General features: G+C 56.5%; 9 protein-coding genes across 9 annotated transcripts; 6 read left to right on the top strand and 3 right to left on the bottom strand.

Moving 5' to 3' along the window:
* Positions 1 to 1,828: 1,828 nt before the first annotated feature.
* Positions 1,829 to 3,382, top strand: IUM83_12664 (Major Facilitator Superfamily (MFS); the record flags this gene model as incomplete). The annotated part of the gene is made up of 1 exon (XM_067937305.1): positions 1,829 to 3,382. The coding sequence occupies one exon, from the start codon at positions 1,829 to 1,831 to the stop codon at positions 3,380 to 3,382; it is 1,554 nt and encodes a 517-aa protein (XP_067790421.1).
* Positions 3,383 to 3,656: 274 nt separating this feature from the next.
* On the top strand, positions 3,657 to 4,604 carry IUM83_12663 (Kinetochore protein spc25; the record flags this gene model as incomplete). Its single annotated transcript, XM_067937304.1, has 4 exons — positions 3,657 to 3,891; positions 3,972 to 4,220; positions 4,299 to 4,400; positions 4,486 to 4,604. The coding sequence occupies 4 exons, from the start codon at positions 3,657 to 3,659 to the stop codon at positions 4,602 to 4,604; spliced, it is 705 nt and encodes a 234-aa protein (XP_067790463.1).
* Positions 4,605 to 4,644: 40 nt separating this feature from the next.
* On the bottom strand, positions 4,645 to 5,298 carry IUM83_12662 (RNA-binding protein 48; the record flags this gene model as incomplete). The annotated part of the gene is made up of 1 exon (XM_067937303.1): positions 4,645 to 5,298. One exon carries the CDS (start codon positions 5,296 to 5,298, stop codon positions 4,645 to 4,647), a length of 654 nt encoding a protein of 217 aa, XP_067790420.1.
* Positions 5,299 to 5,743: 445 nt separating this feature from the next.
* On the bottom strand, positions 5,744 to 7,040 carry IUM83_12661 (ring u-box domain-containing protein; the record flags this gene model as incomplete). The annotated part of the gene is made up of 5 exons (XM_067937302.1): positions 5,744 to 6,319; positions 6,407 to 6,491; positions 6,582 to 6,676; positions 6,756 to 6,888; positions 6,961 to 7,040. 5 exons carry the CDS (start codon positions 7,038 to 7,040, stop codon positions 5,744 to 5,746), a joined length of 969 nt encoding a protein of 322 aa, XP_067790461.1.
* Positions 7,041 to 8,274: 1,234 nt separating this feature from the next.
* IUM83_12660 (Leucine-rich repeat-containing protein 9) lies at positions 8,275 to 10,975 on the top strand (the record flags this gene model as incomplete). Its single annotated transcript, XM_067937301.1, has 7 exons — positions 8,275 to 8,319; positions 8,388 to 8,508; positions 8,585 to 8,759; positions 8,826 to 8,922; positions 8,993 to 9,220; positions 9,325 to 9,396; positions 9,467 to 10,975. 7 exons carry the CDS (start codon positions 8,275 to 8,277, stop codon positions 10,973 to 10,975), a joined length of 2,247 nt encoding a protein of 748 aa, XP_067790462.1.
* Positions 10,976 to 11,444: 469 nt separating this feature from the next.
* IUM83_12659 (RxLR effector candidate protein) lies at positions 11,445 to 12,953 on the top strand (the record flags this gene model as incomplete). Its single annotated transcript, XM_067937300.1, has 2 exons — positions 11,445 to 12,092; positions 12,195 to 12,953. The coding sequence occupies 2 exons, from the start codon at positions 11,445 to 11,447 to the stop codon at positions 12,951 to 12,953; spliced, it is 1,407 nt and encodes a 468-aa protein (XP_067790365.1).
* Positions 12,954 to 13,056: 103 nt separating this feature from the next.
* IUM83_12658 (putative nicotinamide-nucleotide adenylyltransferase/ nicotinate-nucleotide adenylyltransferase) lies at positions 13,057 to 15,028 on the top strand (the record flags this gene model as incomplete). The annotated part of the gene is made up of 3 exons (XM_067937299.1): positions 13,057 to 13,344; positions 13,423 to 13,914; positions 13,991 to 15,028. 3 exons carry the CDS (start codon positions 13,057 to 13,059, stop codon positions 15,026 to 15,028), a joined length of 1,818 nt encoding a protein of 605 aa, XP_067790364.1.
* A 55-nt stretch (positions 15,029 to 15,083) lies between these two features.
* Positions 15,084 to 16,075, bottom strand: IUM83_12657 (uncharacterized protein; the record flags this gene model as incomplete). Its single annotated transcript, XM_067937298.1, has 2 exons — positions 15,084 to 15,916; positions 15,988 to 16,075. The coding sequence occupies 2 exons, from the start codon at positions 16,073 to 16,075 to the stop codon at positions 15,084 to 15,086; spliced, it is 921 nt and encodes a 306-aa protein (XP_067790367.1).
* Positions 16,076 to 17,285: 1,210 nt separating this feature from the next.
* Positions 17,286 to 18,386, top strand: IUM83_12656 (uncharacterized protein; the record flags this gene model as incomplete). The annotated part of the gene is made up of 1 exon (XM_067937297.1): positions 17,286 to 18,386. One exon carries the CDS (start codon positions 17,286 to 17,288, stop codon positions 18,384 to 18,386), a length of 1,101 nt encoding a protein of 366 aa, XP_067790366.1.
* Between the last annotated feature and the right edge of the window lie 285 nt (positions 18,387 to 18,671).

The raw sequence follows: 18,671 nt of genomic DNA, 5'->3' as shown, positions 1-18,671 counted from the left end.
TAGCAGCAGTAGCTCTGTTACCCATCGAAGTGTGCAGTTCGTACCTTAATATATGGCACGGCGCAGGCCCGTGCTGTTTGCTACTGCAGCCTGCAGCCTGCAGACAGAGATTTCCATTTGGTTCCGCTGAGCCGGACAGCCTGTACGGTAACGCTAGTCGACCCTGCCACGTGCTTCAGATTCGAAACTGAAGTTCGACTACCAAAGCCAGTCTTCAAGGATGATGGACGGCACCGCAGTGATGTGCTGCATCGAGAGTCTTGATTCGCGGAGTTCACACCACGTTGGTGGCGGTGGCAAGACTACACGCAGTGCTCCCCGAGAATCGATGCAGCCTGCATTGCAGGCGCATGCTGCGGCTCGTAGCAGGAGAGTCAGACAGATCATCGCCCTTTGTGCCATACCAGTGGTACCCTACCACAGGTCAACGCAGCTGCAAGCGTGCAAATGCCCGGCAGCAATGTTGGCTTGCTGTGCCCATTGCCATCCAGCAAATGCTGGGGTCGTCACCAGCCCGGTGGTCTGGCTGCCGCGGCTTTGACAGCAAATCGCCGGCGCTAAACGCGGTCCCAATGCGTGAGCACAATGCCGACACAATTGAGTGCGACCGCGCAAGCTCGCTCGCTCGGGCGTTAGGCCGACATCACACGTCGAGCACCGTCGAGGGGAAGTTCAAGCGGGCATCGCATACGCGGGTACTGTAATGCTGCAGATCTCGGATAGAGGCCATATGGTGCCTCGGCTCTCCGGGAGATGTTCGTTGAGCGCGAGCTTGCCATTTTGCGGTGCCGATGACGTCCTACAGTAATGACTAGGCTTCGCTTTCAAACGGCTAAGCATTGTCTGGGCGGGCCTATCACGAGCGCCAACTAATAATTGTTGAAGTTCACAAAACTAGACCGCCGTCTCGCTGCTCGCACCAGCCACGCCACAACCCAGGGATGGCCGTCGCCGCTTGTCAGCAGCGCGAACCTGAACTGAGTCAGCAATAACGACAACAACGGATCCCGATCCACTTGACTCCATCGGTTATGTAGATGATCCAGCGATCCTCGCGGACTAAAGTTAGTCACTCGCCACTTTGAACACGCCGAACCGAACACGACCAAGCTCTCCACCTGCAAGAACTCCTCGCCAAGGAGACAACCACAACAGTGCACAACGTAGCGTGGCTCCGTTGCACCGCAAGACTCGCAGTGCAAGCTGCCGACCGGCCGGTTCCAATATTTTGCCCGCGGCCTCGCTGCTTGAAGGCCGCCGTCGTCTGCGCGCGTTTCTTCGGATTCACGCTGCCGCTGTAGCAGACGACCCCAGGTTTGCCTCGCTCGTCGGCGGCGCACCCATGCGAGCCCGGCTAGAGCACGACATCTCTTTCAGCGGGGTAGCGCACGACGCAGGGGCCCGCGGCCGCGACCGCAGTCATTCCGCTACAACGCGCAAGACGCGCGAGCCCGTTTCTGAAGTTGTACTTGTGCGTGCCCGCCTGCAATGCGGGATCGCAGGTTCCGTCCTGGTGCCGTGCATCGCGCTCGCAGATGGCTACTCAAAGACGGGCCGGGCTCACGCTTGACAGGCGTGGAAGAGCCCATCCTGTACCATCCGCAGGATCACGTGCAAGCGGAGCCGAGACTATGCGCTGCGCCCCTGGCTCTGGAGATCCCGAGGCGACGATGGAGCTCGTCCGAGAAACGCACGCGGCACCTTGATTCCTCCGGCGTACGGTCATTCCTGAATCTGCTCTCCGGCCAAGAAGCTCCTCCTCCTCACCGGCCCCGGCGGTGGACACCTTCAAGACTCACCACCACGTAACCAAGCACCCCACACTCCAATGGTTGCGAGCGTGAATGTCAACAGCTTCCACGATGCCGACACCCCGACGACGGGCAGCAGCCGCTACGCCATCATCGTGTGCGCCTTCGCGTCGCTCGGCGGCTTCTTCTTCGGCTATGACCAAGGTGTGACTTCGGGTGTGCTGATCATGGACTCGTTCCTGAACGACTACTGCGTGGGCTGGCACAACTTCACCTATGCAGACTGCACTAAGTCGTCCGCGGACCTGCCTGGCGAGTGGACCACGTTCACGGTCTGGTACAACATGGTGTACAACCTCGGTTGTCTGGTTGGCGCTCTGTTCGGCGGCTACGTCGCTGACAAGTACGGCCGCCGCGCCACCATCATGTCGGCCGGTATCCTCTTCTGCATTGGTACAACCTGGGTGTGCCTGAACCCCGCTCAGGACCACACGCTCATGTATCTCGCGCGTATCGTGCAGGGCTTCGGTGTTGGTAACTCGTCCTTCTCGCTCCCGCTGTTCGGTTCGGAGATGGCGCCGAAGGAACTTCGTGCTCGATTGTCGGGTCTGATGGTCCTTCCTATCACCTTCGGCCAGTGGCTCGCCAACCTCATCAACATCCTCGTCATGGATGACAGCAACGGCTGGCGTATCAGTAACGCGGTGTCCATGATTCCGCCCGTCATCGTCATGTGCGGCATCTTCTGCGTGCCCGAGAGTCCTCGTTGGACGTACCAGCAGAAGGGCAGGGAACAAGCTGAGGTGGTGCTCAAGCGCCTACGACAGACGGACGACGTGCGCCACGAACTGGAAGCTATCGGTGACCAGATTACTCAGGAGGAGACTGGTAACAAGGGCATGCGGGGGCTGTGGGAACCTACCGTTCGTAGACGTGTGTTCATCGCCATGGCGTTGCAGCTCGGCCAGCAGGCCACCGGTATCAATCCCATCATGACCTACGGCTCTCTCATTTTCAAGGATATCACGGGCGCTGGCATCTACGCCTCGCTCCTGTTGAGTGGAGTGAACTGCTTGAGTACGACGCCTGGTTTGATTTGGCACGACAAGTATGGACGTCGCTACATGGCTATGATCGGTGCTGTGGGCATGGTTATCGGCCACCTCTTCGCTGCTATTCTTTTCACAGCGATCTGTAACGGCGACGTTGACGACGCTGGTTGTCCTCGGGTTGGTGGCTGGTTTATCTGCATCGGCACGGCCTTCTTCGTGTTCAGTTATTCCGTCTCATGGGGAGCGTTGCCGTGGATTTACTGTTCGGAGATCTTCCCTCTCAACGTCCGAGCTTCTGCGGTGTCAGTGGCCACCGCTGCGAACTGGGTCGGCGGTGCACTCATGACGGAGGTGGTGAAGCTCTTCCCGTACCTGAACATCAACGGCGTCTTCTTCATGTTCGCGGGACTCGCCCTTCTGTGCGGTGTGTTCATCTACTTCTTCTGTCCGGAGACCAAGGGCATTCTGCTGGAGGACATCGAGATGCTGTTCAGCCGCAGCAACCACACGGCCACCACACCGTCGTACGTCGAGGTCAAGACCCCAGTGGCCACCAAGAGCCCGGTCGCCATGGCGTAAGCGCAACTGATGGACTTTTGTACAGTGGTCGCTTCGACCCCCACCCACCAACGTGCGCGTCCTCGTTTTTAGTTAGTCGAAAGAGCAGTAGATAATAAGCTTGGAAGTTGTAATACACGTACACGGCAGGACCACGAGTCCTCGATACTGCAGTCGTCAAATCAATTCAAATCCCTTCCACTTCAACTTCACTTTACGTGCACCACACCACAATTATTGTCCCCCAAATTCAATAGTAGTATTGGCGCCACATTTCAAAATTGAAATTAAAAAAATGCAGGAGACCTGGCGGCCGGCGGAGCTGCCGCCGCCGCTCGAGACGGAGGCGCTGGTGCAGCTGAACCTGAGCACGCGCACGCAGCTGGAGGAGTGGGTGGAGGCGCAGAAGGCGCGCATCCTGGAGGAGAAGCGCGCGGACCAGCTGCAGGCTCAGGAACACGCGCGCGCCGCCGACGAGGCCCAGCGCAAGCGCGAAACGCTGCAGATCGAGCACCAGAAGCTCTCGGCCGGTGCGCAACCAGTTTAGTGCACTGTTGCAATTGTAATGTAAAATTACTGATGGTTGCAACATGGCTACACTCTTGGGCAGACACGCACGCCAAGGAGAGGGAGCTGAACGCGAGCCAGGTGGAGATCGAGGTGCTGCAGGCCGAGAAGAGCAGGCGCGAGCCCGTGGTCAAGCAGCTGGTGGAGAAGACGGTGGAGGAAGATGCCAGGCTCAAGCAACTGCAGGCGGACTCGCAGAGGCAGCGCTCCACGCAGCAGAAGCAGCTACAGGAGCTCCAGCAGGGGCTTGCCATGTACCAGAAGCTCGGGCTCTTCTTCGAGCACACGGAAGGTGAGTCCAATGCAGTCGTCGAGAACGACGGAAGAAGTGTGCTGACTGACTGACTGACTGGGTGCCTCGATGATGCAGCGGACCGCATCGTGGTCCGGTTCACGCAGATTGACGCGCAGAACCCCAGCCGCGAGTTCTCCTTCCGGATCACGATCGACCCGATCACGGACAGATACATCGGTGAGATGAAATGGTTGGGCTAGCGTGATGATAATTTGTTTTTGAGCGACTGACGGGTTCATTTGCCTTAACTTTTTTCATCTAGTTGACAGCTGCAACGAAGACGTGGCTGCACTGAACGACCTGGTGCGAGATCTCAACGAGACGGGCGACTTGGCGCTGTTCATCCGCTCCATGCGCCGCCACTTTAAGCAGCTCGTGTAGAAGCGCCTTATTGTGTTTTTTGCTGACATGACCGAACTCTTCATATACGACGTCGTTTAATGTTTTGTGGTGTTGCTGCTGTCGGCAGTGGCGGTTGTCTCGGCTGGGGAGGCTGTGGTGCTTGTGACAGTGGCTTCGGCGCCGCCTGCTGTGGCCTCGGAGGCAGTTGCGGTCCAATGAAGTTGCTGGGACCTTTGCCTTCGGCAGGAGGGAGCGGGGGTGGCATCGGCGAGTTCCATGGTGCCGGCCTCTTGTTCGCCGTCGCTGCTGGTCGCCTATCTCCATGAGGGATGGCCGGTCGCGCTCGACACTGCAGCAGCTGGCGCCTCTTTGCCAACTTGTCGTCAGTGTCCTCACGCGACTCGAACTGCGGCGCGTAGGAGATCTGCAGCCGACTGCCGTAAAATGGCTTCTGCACGCCGCGCGCCTTGGCGTGGCGCGCGTTGTTCACCGTCTCGTACTGCACCCAGACCGTGTCCGTGAAATCGTTGTCTTCATCTGCTGCGGCGTGCTCATACAGAAGCGCCGCCTGCCGGTCGTCCTCGTGGTCGAGCAGTCGGTACTCGCAGACCTTCCCGTACAGACTGAGCCGCTTGAGTAGATCCGCGATCACCCCGAGCGCCGGCACGTTGCGCACCACCACATAGCGCGACTCGTTGGCCACGGTGAAGACGCGCACGCTGCGGTCGGCCATGAGGGTTTCGCAGCCAACCGTCTGTGGGAAGTGCTACAGAGACACGACTAAGGGCAGTGGATGTTCCGACACCTTGGAGATGATGGAAGGATACAGTGCTACAGGATTCACTTCAACTGCAGGAGGAAGGGCCAAACGTGGTCTCGAGCCAACAAAAAGTGATATCGATTATATACTGAGCATGGCGACGCCAATAACTTAACGAGCGCCTTCCGTTCGTCGTACTCGTCTGCGCCCACTCCTCTCTCACCCCTCTTCGCCTAGACGTCCATTTCCTTGCTGCCACTAGCCAGCGAGAACCAACCTCGTCGCCATGCACCTACGCAGCTTCCACTCAAACGCACCAACGTCCACTTTCAACAGCGGCACCGTCATCTCCTTCCTTCGGCTGCCCACCCACACTTCGTCCGTTCATTGGTTTTTGCAGAACCGACGACAGCTTCTCTCAGTCGTCGAAGGGGTTCCAGCTTGGAGTGGTCGACGACCGGGGCGGGGGCGTGTCGCTGTTGCGCACGGAATGTTGTGTGGGGTCAAAGGGGGCCGTCGACGAGTAGTTCACTACGCCCGACGCGCTGACCGTGATCTGTGACGCGCTCAGCGGCGCCACATCGGCGTAGTCGGCGTCGCTGTCTTCGTCGTCATCCTCGCCACTGCCGCGAGTGGGTTGACGGCTGCTCTGGGATCCTCCTCTCTGCTCGTCGTTCTTTCCGACGCGGAGGTCTTGCATTGACCGTCGAATGGCCTCCAGCAGCATCAGCTCCTCCAGACGAGCGGCGTCCGCCGGCGTCGCCAGGAGCCGCGACGCAGCGTCATTGAGCGCCGCGACGCTGTTCGGGTGCGGGCTGTTGGTCACGGGCTTGTCGCTGATGCTGAGCTGCGAGCGCAGCGAGTCGCGGATGCGGTGGCGGTCCTCCACCGAGGCGTACTGCACGCTCTGTGGGCTCGAGGTCGACTCTGGCTGCGTCGGCTCGGGCCGCTTGGGGATGCCGATGGCGCTGCTCCGGCGCGGCGACCTCAAGTCCTGCAACATGACATAAAACACGAGGTCGAGGTGAGCTTTGAGAGCCTTAACACCAAGAGCAGGACGGAGGGAGGAAGGCCTCGTTACCTTCATGGAGCGGATGGTCGCCAGCTCTGCGGGCGACGGCACCGTGTATCGGATCGTGAAGGCTTCATGGTTGCAAAATGGGCAGCTGAAGCAGAAGAAAAGAAGCACAAAAACATCAACACAAAGGTCCCAAAACGTCGAGCATAGATAGCTTCAAGCAGGTGTCGTCACGCACCTGATGGGCTTCTGTGGCGGGCGGATCTGCAGGTAGCACTCGGAGCAAATGGGTTTGTTGCAGCAGCTCGACATGTTGAGGCTGCCGGGGTAGAACTGCCCACACACAAGGGTCGGAAGAAGGTCAGTCAGCTAACTGGAGGGTCCTGCTCCCTCCCCCTCTCGCTGTCCTCACCATGAAGCAGATCGGGCACTCGAGCGAGAAGCACCCCTCCTTCGCCTCTCGGCCGGGGAAGCGCGGGGCAATCTTGCGCTCCACGACGAGTCGACGCGCCGCCTTGAGCTCCCACGGACAGCTCGGGTACAGGCTGCATCACAAGACACACAGGAATCAGTCGCTTAGGGCGGAGGGTACGCCTGCGGGTTACTCGGGAGCGTACCCCGTGGGCTGCGTGAACTTCTCGAGCTCGCGGCTGCTGACGGAGTGGCGCTTGGTCTTCTTGGACGTCGAGTTCCCCATGGTCGCCGCCTCTGCTGGTGCTGCTGGTGTCACGCGCTTCTCGTGGCGTTGGCCGAATGAGCCCGAGCACACATTTTCTTAGCTCATGTGCAGAAACTGAGCGCATCGGCAGAAAACGGGCGGAAACGGGTTTTGGCCAATGGGAGACGCGCAAAAACCACGGAAGGAGCAAATCAGCTTTCGGCAAGCGTGATTGAAGTTTACTGGGAAGCTTGTCCCAGACGCCCGGATGTGGCGCGAGCCACATTTAAACGCCACATGCAAGCCGCTCCTTCTGTGGAAATCCACAGCGTGACTGCGTCGTATAATTTTATCTTAGCCGTCTTCGCTTTCACGCCGAGAGATTTTTCACGCTGATACGCACCGGCAGATTCGTACTCGGAGGCAGCGTCGGCTAACACAAAGCTTTGGCTTCGGAGTAGTGATGACGAATACCTCAGTTTTGAGGAACTTCAGTGCACAGTGCTATTGTGCATAGACCCTCCAGTAGCGACTAGGTTGCAGCTTTTAACGAACTGTGGGCGTATTGTCCAGGGATCATCGCTGCTGCAATAAATGTACTGTGTAGCTGCCATTGAGAAATTCTTCATCCAAAACGTGGGGATCAAAACGTTATTGAAGCTTCTTGAAGTTCTTCAGAACTTGCGAATATAAGGTTGCAAACTCCCACAAATTTATCGTAGTGCAAAACACTAAAACGGCACAAGCTCTTGCTGCCAATCCAGCTAAATACGGCTTATAGAATGTGGAGCCATAAAGTTGATGTTGCGTTCCCTTTCCACGTTTTAAGAGTTATTTATTTATTTATTTTACCGAAACGTGCATTATTGCTTATGGTCATCAAACGAGTAACGTAATTATTAGTAACTCGAAAGCGACCACAGTATGGTGTTGCAAGGCTTCACTGGTACGACATGATATCCCTCGGCTTTTGGTTGATCTGTACTGGCTCAAAGCGAGAACTTGTGGTCCAGGTCATTCCGACCCGGCGCAATCAGGACACGAAGCGGGAAGGGCGCCTCGTCCTTGCGAGAGATTACATTGCGGATCGGACGGAGGTGTAGGGGGTCTGCGATAATGGCGCGGTGTCCAGAGCTGCAGCCGCCAATACCATCACCCCAGAAAACGTCGCAATGTGGGAGCGAGCCTCCTAAATATGGTATCGTAACCCTTTAAAAATGGCCTCGAATTTTCCAAATTTGGGTGGGGGATCTTCAAGCGACATATTGATCCGATGGCGGCACAGGATGGCTCAAGCGTCTTCACCTCCGTGACCATCGTGCGTTGCCTCTCCATGCGCCATTATCCCTTCCAACCATCGGCGCTAACGCTGCCGCTCAATCGCAGACCGAAACGACGGGCGAGGCGAACCACGAGCAGATCAAGGAGATCGAAGTGATCTTTGGCACCTTCGAGCGCATCGATGGCAATGCCTTGCGCCAGTGCAGGAACCTGCACAAGCTCACACGTAAGAACGCGCTGCTGAAGTTGTCTTGCATTTGCAATGCTAACCACAATTGTGTGGTGACGAAACACGACCGTAGTGGTGAACTGCAACCTCGAGGTGATCTCCAACCTCGAGCCGGTGGGGGCATCGCTCGTGCACTTGTGTCTGAGCAACCAGAACATCACCCGCATGAGTGGGCTGTCGTCTCTACGCCAACTGCGGCATTTGTATTTGCAACAGAACCGCATTAGTCGAATCGAGGGACTCGAAAGGTACGTTTCATGGAGGGTTCGTGAACGTGCCTGGGCGACTAACATTTTTGTTGGCGTCTGAACCAGCTGTCGAAAACTGAAAACGCTGTGGTTGTACGATAATTGCCTCACGAGAGTAGATAATCTCGGGTTCTGCACGGATCTTCGCGAGTTGTGGCTTCAGGTAAGAGTGTAGGGACCTTTTTGCTAACGAAGACTATAAAAATGCCACACTCACAGCTCATGATTTCCAGAACAACAAAATTCAAACACTAAAAGCATCAAGTGGCGGGATCTCCGAGCTCGTGAACCTTCAAAGACTCAATCTAGCCAACAATCGTATCCGTGACGTGGACGAGTTCGAGCAGTTTCGGAAGCTGATTGTACTGCGTCAGCTAACTTTCGTAGACGAACATTTTGGATCGAACCCGGTTGTCGCCCACCCAGACTACCGATCGTTCGCCATTACCATTCTCAAGCAAGTACGCCCACCCTACCCCATCCACCATCGTTTGCAGATGTCATGAGTTGTGACAATTGTTTCAAGCTGACAACCGTGCCATTTTCTTTGTGCTCAACAACTTAGTTACGTCAGCTCGACGGAACTCCCATAGGCAGTGATGAACGATCAACTGCAGAAGATCAGTTTTTCACACAGGTAATTATGTAGTGACATGGTTTGCGTTTAACCTTTTGAACTTATCCAACGTGTGTGTACTGTATTGTAGTCCATGGAATTCAATGATCAGTTAGCAGAACTGACACTCGCATACCAGCAAGAACTGCGGTCAATTTCTACTAGGAAAGAGCGCGGCATCTCGAATGCCCAAATGTTGCAACGAGAGCTCATCGAGGCACTGAACGAGGTCGAGGCTTGTGTTACCGCAGGACAGGCCCAGATCGAGGAGGAAAAACGACGTCAGCTCCAACTTCGCGAGCAAAATGTGCAGCTACTGCGAGAGAATGTGGCCAAACTTCAAAAAGATTTCTGTGCTTTAGTCAAGGAGCAATATAAACGTGAAGAGAGAACGTTGAAGGAAGAGGAACGAGGCTACGAAATTATGGAGCTGGAAGCAATGGCGGAGCAAAACCAAGCGCTCACAATTGCAACGCTACAGAACGCGTTTCCAGGCAAGATCGCATTTCAGCAGCTATTGCAACACATGCCAGATTATCGATATGTCGCCGAAAGTTTTCGGAGACCGACAACAAACCAGCACGAAGCTCTGTTCGGCACGAATGACCAAGATGACCGTGAAGTGCACATTTTACAGATTTATCGCTATTTTCACGACGACTTGAATGCAGCATTTGAAGCTTCTGCGACGAGAACGGATGCCGAAGGAGGTACCGGAGGTGCCGAGCTGTATCTGTACATGGTGGCAGACGACGACGAAGTGATATCACTGTTGCAAAATGGATTTACGTCACCAACCTCCTCTACAAGCGACGATGACAACAACAACTCGAAAGATGGCTGGGTATTCCTCTTCTCCAACCCGTTGGTTGCATTGCAGTTTTATAACGGTGCAATCGGTGAGTTGGAGCCACTGAGTGACGACGAGACTGATGAAGACAGTCAGCCAGCAGCCGTGTCCCCCGAATTCAACTCTGTTGAAGGACCCCCGCTGGTTGAGAGCTTCAACGTGCTGTTGTGTCGCGTACGAATGCCGCAGATAATCGAGTTATTTCATCCCGAGAAGGCGCATTTGGCGTCGCTGGATGCACTACACAACCTTGCAAGTCCTCGAGGCTCGGTGTTGCCACCGCCGCCCACAGCTTTCCTGCAACTCAGCCTCGGTGACTGCGAGTCCCTGTCTGCTTCATCATCAAGTGGCCACGTTTATATGGCTCGACGAGGCGCGGTGCACTCTCAAGTTTTGCCGCAGTTTGTGTTGCTGTGCTCGAAACGAAGCGAGCTATCTAGCAGCAGCCAAAACGGTAATCGACGCGCCGAGGACCAAGCTCCGACCAGCGAGATGCTGCTGGCCCAATTCCAGCAGCAGCTCCGAGCCGAAGTGGACGCCTACCACGCGCGGCTGTACCACGAAATGGATCCGGCGACCGTGCGCGTCCGAGCGCAGTTCCAGCACGAGAGCGAGCAGCTCCGCAGTCGCCTGAAAGGCAACGAGGACCGAATCAACCAGGAGAAGCTGGAGCAGGAGCGTCTTCTGCGCACACTTCGAGGAGGCGCCAGCAATGCGAAAGAGGAGCGGGGCCACGCCAGGCGACGGTGACGATGACAATGACCACCAGCAACGACAAGCCTAATGCACCCATCCCCGATCTGATAACGGTCCACCCGACATGGCTACAGCTTGAGAGATCCAGCTGGTCATCAAAAGATCCGGCGTGGTCTCAACAATAAAATAAATTACCGAGCTCTGTCTTCCACCATACATTTGTACATTCCAGCCCCTCCCTTTCCGTGATGCATCGCCATCGTCTCAAGTCGGGAGAGAACTCGCCACCAGCAGTCTCCTGTGTAATAAACTCCTCACACCACGTTACCGTATCTTTTCCAAACCTACCACTTTACCTCCGACAACCCATAATATCATAATCTATGCACCACTCCTCCCCTCTCCACTACCTATCCCCACCTGCATCATCCCATACCCTGTCTACTCCGTTCCCCCGCCGCTTCTCCCAACCCCGTCACGGCGGATCATTCCTCATTTTCACCGCATGATCCGCCCCGTGGACATGATGGGCAACGGGGGCTGCGACGCGCTGCCGCGCGCTTCGAGCGGCGGCGCGCTGAGCGAGCGGTCGCCGCTGCTGCGTGCGCTGGGGCAGGGCGACTCTGCGTCCTTCGAGGGCTCGTACATGTCCATGCCCGCGCCCGGGGGCGCCGGCGGACGACTGTCGGACTCGGGCCAGTTCCAGCCGCTGGTGTTCGCGGAGAAGGCGCTGGCGGCGCTGCTGAACGGCGTGCTGCTGTACGCGCTGGGCTGCGTGGTGGGCGTGGCGCTGGTGTCGCTCAACTTCGAGGGCGTGCTGGGCGCGCGCGTCAACTGGTGGCTCGTGTTCGCGCCCTTCTGGCTGGCCAACGCCGCCATGCTCTACGCGCACGTGGCCAGCGTGCGCCACGCGCAGACGCTGCGGCGCTGGGCCGACGTGGAGTCCATGTCCAACGAGCCGCTGCTGCCGCTGCTGCGGCGCATCGTGCTGGTCTACGCCATCAGCTTCCCGCTCTCGGTGCTGCTGCTCTGGAGCGAGCTGGCCTTCTGCGCCAGTCTGCAGGACACGGCGGCGGCCACGAGCCTCTACATCTGCTACGCACCGCTCATGGTCATCCAGGTGGCCTTCGTGGTGCGCTACCTGCTCTGCCGCTCGGACAGCACGCTGCCGGTGCGTACAAGAAGAAGAATAGGAAGAAAAAAGTATCTTTTTGGTGTCATTTGTGTCATTTCTGACCATTGGTGTTGTTACTATGCTGCTCTGCTGCTGCAGGGCGTGTGCTGGGTGCTGTTGTTCGTGTTCACGCTGCTGCTGGCGTACCAGACGGACACGCAGCGGCGCTTCGGGTCGCCGGAGCAAACGCAGCCGCCGCTGTCGTGGTGGGTCGTGTTCGCGCCGCTCTTCGCCTTCGAGCTGCTCATGACGGGCGCGCTGCTGCTCGTGCTGTACAACGAGTTCTCGGGCATCTACCGCCTCACTCGCTGGCAGCTGGCGGCCAGCGTGCTCTACTCGCTGGCGCTGGTGGCGGGCGTGAGCGGGGAGCTCATGCTGCTGGAGCAGGTGGACTACCACTGGGGCACCTTCACCTTCCCGTCGGGCATGATGTTCTTCGGGCTCGTGTGCGCGTGTGTGGCCATGTACATTGTGGGCCGCCACCACGTGGAAGAGCTCATGGCTTCCAAGGGCGGAGCTGTCCCCGTGCCGTTGACGAGGACAGCGGACGGATGGATCACTAGCCACGCAGTCGTGGAGCAGTGGGTGCTCTTTGGAGACATCTACCTCACACAGCAGGGGCTGCATCTGCGCAACCAGAAGACACGAAGCAACTCCGGAGTCGAGTCGGAAACAGCGGGCAGCAGGATTCTGCGGCAGGTGAAGGGGTTGCTGACCCGAGTCACCTCGGACGATAACATGAGCGAGAACGACCCAGAGCGCCGTATCCGCAACGTCCTGCGACGGAAGACTTCCGGCAGCTACAGCGACATCATGCTGGAGGTCGTGGACACGCCCAAGTCTCCGAACAAACCGTAATTTCGTCTAAAATAATAGTGGAGCTTTGGGCTTTGATCAATGCGAGCCGACGTGTCACCTGTAACGGATTGACGGACAGCTTGAGCGACTCACTCGGCTGGCGATGAGGAGGAAGCGAACCTTGCCTACTCCACTACCAACAGAGATCAGCGAAATTGGCAATGTCCATGACGCCAACGGACGGCAAATCCTTCGCCTGGAACAGGATCCGAACCTACAAACGCTCACGCCCCGCTCGCTAGCGAAAACTATGGCCGAACTGGACTCGCTGAAGTCCCGAGTGCTGGAACTGGAGCAGCAGCTTGCCAAACATCAGATCGAAGCTCTCACGCCGAGTAAAGCGAAGTTACCACCATTGGCGGACCCAGTCGCTGGGCCGAATGCTGAGCTGGTGAGTGCACAGCTTTGCCTGACTATGCTGATCGACTAGCTTTGGTCTTACCCCACTGGTTTCATTCTTGTGAGTTAGGTTCCAACTGTAGGACTTCACCTGTCATCACCGAGTGGCGTAAAGTCCACTTGTGAGCTGAAGACCATCCACTGCATCGCCGGGGTTCCTACTATAAGCGACCGAATTGCTACAGCACCTGCCGCTACGTCACGAAATGTGGTTGCAATACTTCCATTGACGTCTTCAGCTGAAAAAATCAATGAGGCTCGCCCAGAAAAAGCAACACCTCGAGAAGGGAATACCATCGCTTTTGTTGCCAGCAGCCCTGACCTCGTCCAAGAAATGGCCGAGACCAACCCGATCGTCGATGTTGAAAGCTCAGGAGCTAGCGTTTTAACGAGGGAACGAGGTGGGGACAGTAGCCCTTCTGCTGTATCCCCACTCCGCGAAGAGACCAAGATCACAATCGGGCACGAAGGAGAAGCGGCGACTTTTGCGATATCTCAGCGAAATCGACTGTACCAGAACCTCAAACGCCTGAGCACGATCGCGATGATTCCGGAAGATGAGGTGCATTGTAATTGTATCCGTGTATTCTGCAAGTTTTGATATGCGGGTTTTAACTTACGCCGTGGGTGTTATGCAGCTACTCCTACTCAAGAAATTGGTGGATGCTGAAATTGGAGACGTCATCAAGTTCCTCCTCGAGATCGAATCGGAGCAGTCCGTCGCTGTCATCCGCGATAAGCTATCAATTCTTGTGAAGGACGGATCGCCGTCCAAGCACCGTAGCTTAGTTCGCCCAGCACTACCAAGACATCACCCAGTTTGGAGCATTCAATACCCCTTGCTCAAAATTGCACAAAATCTTGAGCACTTGCAAGGGGTCACTGACGTCCCTGCTTCCTCTCCTGCCTCCTCGCCGTCCAAGAAGATCGATGTGATCGTCCTGGTCTCCAGTGGTGCATATAACCCGATTCACATGCTCCATATTCGAGCTTTCTACGTTGCACGACAATACGTCGAGTCGAACTACAAGTTTCCTGTCGTTGGAGCTTTCATTTCACCGTCGCACGACACGTATGTGCGAGTTAAAAATCGCCGCAACCCACGCGAAATGATCACCAAGCGGCATCGACTGGCACTGATAGAAACTGCGGTGGCATCTTCCTCTTGGATCGAAGTCGATAAATGGGAAATCACTCGGCGGCGAGTGCTAGACTACCTGAGTACGCTGACCCATGTTCGTGAAATGTGCGAGTCGCACTTCCCGCAGTACCGTTTTCACGTCATGTATGTCTGTGGATGCAACACCGTGGTTAAGCTCAGTCACTCTGCCCTACGAGATGAAGGTTTTGGATGCATTACAGTGTGTCGACCCACACAAACCGATATGGTCATCAAGCACCTGGGAAAAACACTGTCCAAGACAACGACAATAGTTGAAGACACAGGCGTTCTACCCTGCGACTTGGAGCGAGCTACCAGTTTTCGAGTCCGACAAGCCCTTGCAAACGTCGATGCACACGCAAACAAAATCGAGATGATGGTAGGGAAACCCGTGTTTCAGTACTTCATGAAGCACGAGATCGGCATGAAGATCGCTGGAAAGGTCAGCTGGACTGAGGAAGACAAGCAGTGGCGACAAGAAGACCTCACCTATGTAGAATACACCGAGAGCTAGAGCCAGAACTTGTAACTATGAAACGAACACCATGACACCGATATTTCATCACAGGTTACGGCTTCGGTCCGCCTTCTTCAGCCTCGTACTTCTCATCTACAGAGTTGATTTCTGCATCTTCCGACGCTTCTCCGCTCTCGTCCTCGTCGCTGTCGGAGGCGTCAGACGCTTCGTCGCTGTAGTCGCTGCCAGATCCGCTGTCATCTGCACTTTCATCAACTAACTCAGCCGAGGACGTACTTGACGATCCTTGGGTGCTCGCCTCTTCCTCCTGCTTAGCAGTTTCCGACCCCTCTTCGGTCTCAGCTACACTCGACGACTCTGTGACTGAGGTACTAGGTGCACTTGTCGGGGCTTCAGTACTCTTGTTCTCTTCTTGCTCGACTTCGGTACTTGATCCTTCCGCTTCAGACGCATCGACAGACGAAGAAGCAATCGGCGCTGTCGTCGTAGAGTGCTGGTTCTCCTCCTTCTCCGCCTCGTCGAACTCCTCTTCTTCTTCTGCCACGTCGGACGACTCCGGTGGATTCGTTGGCGCCTTCGTTGGTGCATCCGCGTTGTCGTTCTCGTCTTCTTCCTCGGCCTGCTCGTTGAACTCCTCCTCCTCTTCAGAAACCAGGTCCGACGCATCGCTCGTCGGGGCTGAGGTCCTCTTGTCCTCCTCCTTCGCGGCCTCGTCGAACTCTTCCGCAGCTTGAGCCACAGAATCCGAGGCGGAGTCGTCGGACGAGTCCTCCTCGGCGTCCTCCTCTTCGCCGCTAGCGTCCACAATCGGCGCCTTTTCGTGCAGAGCCCGGCGGAGATGGACCAATCTCCCCATCTCGGTAGTCGCCACTTGCTGACGTACTTCTCCTGAGCTCGTAGGCAGCGCCGCCAACAATGCCGCGGCTACCAACACAACGTAGCAGACCTTCATGTTCCCTCTCGCTGCAATACCTCGAATGTGTCTTTGGTCTCACCGTGCCAAATGCAGAATGGAGTCAGCACGGCTAGCTTCAGCACGGATCTCTCCACGCCACTACTGTGCAGGAAGTGGTTGGCAGGCATATGGTGCGAAGGCCGTAGCACTGGCGTGTCTGCTCGTGTAGTCACGTTGAGGAGATGGTCTGAGAGCAGACGCCCGAATACGTGCACGGCAAGGTAATCCTACGGTTTTAGACGACTCGGTGGCGCTTGGATTCCGATACCTTGAGCTCTAGGGAGCTCTAAGTGTGCGTGATCGCTGCGGCAGCGCACAGATGTGTTTGCAGAACTCTGGCGCACGTCAGGAGCTGCGACCGGCAACACGGGACAGCGAAAACAGTCAAGGGGGTCAATCCATTGGTGGTGCGTATTCTGCTGGCGAAACGACATTTTTCGTCGACATAAGATTGCTGCGCCGCTTATACTGCAGTGCATTCCTGTATTCGAGATGGAAAACTGCCGAGCGCAGCTAGTTGGTTGCGTACGATCTCAGGAATGATATGTGTGGGTGAGCACGCCGATGACCGTGAGCACCGCTGTAATTACGGCGAGGCAGGCTGCTGATATCGTCGCTCGACTCGACCTTGATCCCACGCAACAAAGTTTACCGAGGCAGAAATGGTGTTCGCACTCTTGAGCGATTTTCCTTGAACCAACCGCCCAAGCTTGCAGACGAAAATACTTTACTTTTCAAAAGTAGGATATCACGAGAGAGAGAGAGGCTCGACGTCTACACTAAAGCAAACCCCGCGGCCTGGGCGGCGACGATCTACCGCGTCTTGGGGGCGACGTGGAGTAATCACTTCAGGCCAGAGCCACCGGCAAAAGTCAATTCGGCGCCGCTCAACTGCACTGGCGACAGGCGCAAAGTTGTTCGGACGGCCTGGATTTCAAGTGCTCATTCGGCCTCAAGAACTGTGCGGTGGATAAGCGCCTGCGTATTTCTGCGCCTGAGGATGATCACGACCTGCTGGCAAGACTGCCTCCAGTTCCATGTGTGCGGTGCTGAGCGGGGGCCTGGGGCCATGCCCGGTGGCGCCTGCAATACCTCTGTTTAACGTCGCGAGCGACTCACCACCTTACACTTCTTTACGCTTTGTGCGCGGAGCTTTCTTGAACTCGCGTGCTAGAACCGTGTACTCTAGTCGAGCCGCGTACAACGGTAGTTACAGTCGTATCTTGGTCTCCTGCACGCGTGGGAATGCGACTAAATGAGATCAGTCCAGCGCTTCCGTCGACCGTTTTCCTGGGCGGCATAGGTCCTCCGGCCGGCTGCTAGTTCGACTCGTGAAAGATGTTAAGTGGTTTGGCCCGGTACTCGACCCCACTCATTTTCCAATTCGTCACGGGCCAGACGCACCACCCGTTCACGGTGGTCGTAGTCCTCCCCCACAAGCACCACCACCGCAACATGCGGCAACAAGACGACGAAGACAAAGCACCTACTGGGCCCAAGCGCCTGGCACCGCGAATTCCTCAAGTGACGGCCGACGCTGCTGCAGCCCGAGGCCCGCGACGCAAAAAACTTAAGTGGCGCACGCGCGACCAGCAGAGCTCCCAGCTCTACAACCTGCAGCTGGACCTGCATGACCTGCGCCAGGAGATCAACGCGCTGCAAGAGTACGAGCAGGTATTGCGCACGCACACGCTCAACCAGCGCGAAACGCTGGACGACTACTACGTCAAGCGGGTCATGCAGTACCACAAAGTGTTCGAGCGCGGGTACAACCCTCAGTCCGACGCAGCAGACAACGGAGCTCTGAGCCCGGCGGACGCCGTCGAGTTCGTCAAGCACATGATGGACGAGGAGGTCGCTGTGGGTCGGTTCGTCGGGTACGAAGTCATACTGGACCAGTGGGCGCGCTACACGACGGCGTTCCCAGGGCTGCAGTGCACGCTCACGCAGTCGCGGATTGCCTCTGCAGATGAGGTCGTGATCGTTTCAACCACCGCCGAGTACACGTTCGAGATCTCGCAGACCACGATCCAAACTATGTTCCCCCTGATCCGCAGCGAGCAGCCGCAGATCGGTGCCAAGCTGCTGGGGCGAAGGTTCCAAGGCGCGGGTGTATCCACATTCACGTTCGACACGCGTTCCCATCGCGTCGTGTGCTATGACACCCAAGTGGACTTCTTCAAGGTCTTCGCGAGTCTGCTGCAAGACTCCAACGAGCTGTGCAAGCTGTTCGAGGGAGCTGCAATCACCGAGCAATTCTTCATCGGTGACACGGGGAAATACCCCGTTCTCCAGCTTGGCGACGACGAAGAGAAGGCTCGGTATCGGATCTCCATCTACTTGGACGACGACGGCGACGACGGCGACGACGGCGACGACGGACAGCATTCTCCCGACCTTCACAAGCTGCAACTCGACCACATCCTTGACGCGTCCTGAGCAAGAACGTTCCTTCTGAAACCGATCTAAACAACTCGAGCTCAAGTAGACTTCAGCTGGTCCAAGCTACATCTCCGACGATCAAAGATCACGCTGTCGTAGAATTGAACAACTTAAAGCACAACAAATGATTTGGGTCCAGCCTTGTCTGAAGCTCTCTCTTGCAGCTCTACGACTCGTCAACAACTTGTAGACGATATGCCGGGTTAATTCATAGTCGAGTTGATCGCATTAACAGTCTCAAGTAGGTACTAGTACTTCTCTGGCACGCTGCTAAAAATCTAG

Source organism: Phytophthora cinnamomi, assembly GCF_018691715.1.
Source record: "Phytophthora cinnamomi strain GKB4 chromosome Unknown Contig46, whole genome shotgun sequence".
NCBI classification, from domain to species: Eukaryota; Oomycota; class Peronosporomycetes; order Peronosporales; family Peronosporaceae; genus Phytophthora; species Phytophthora cinnamomi.
This window is presented reverse-complemented; position numbering and strand designations above follow the sequence as displayed.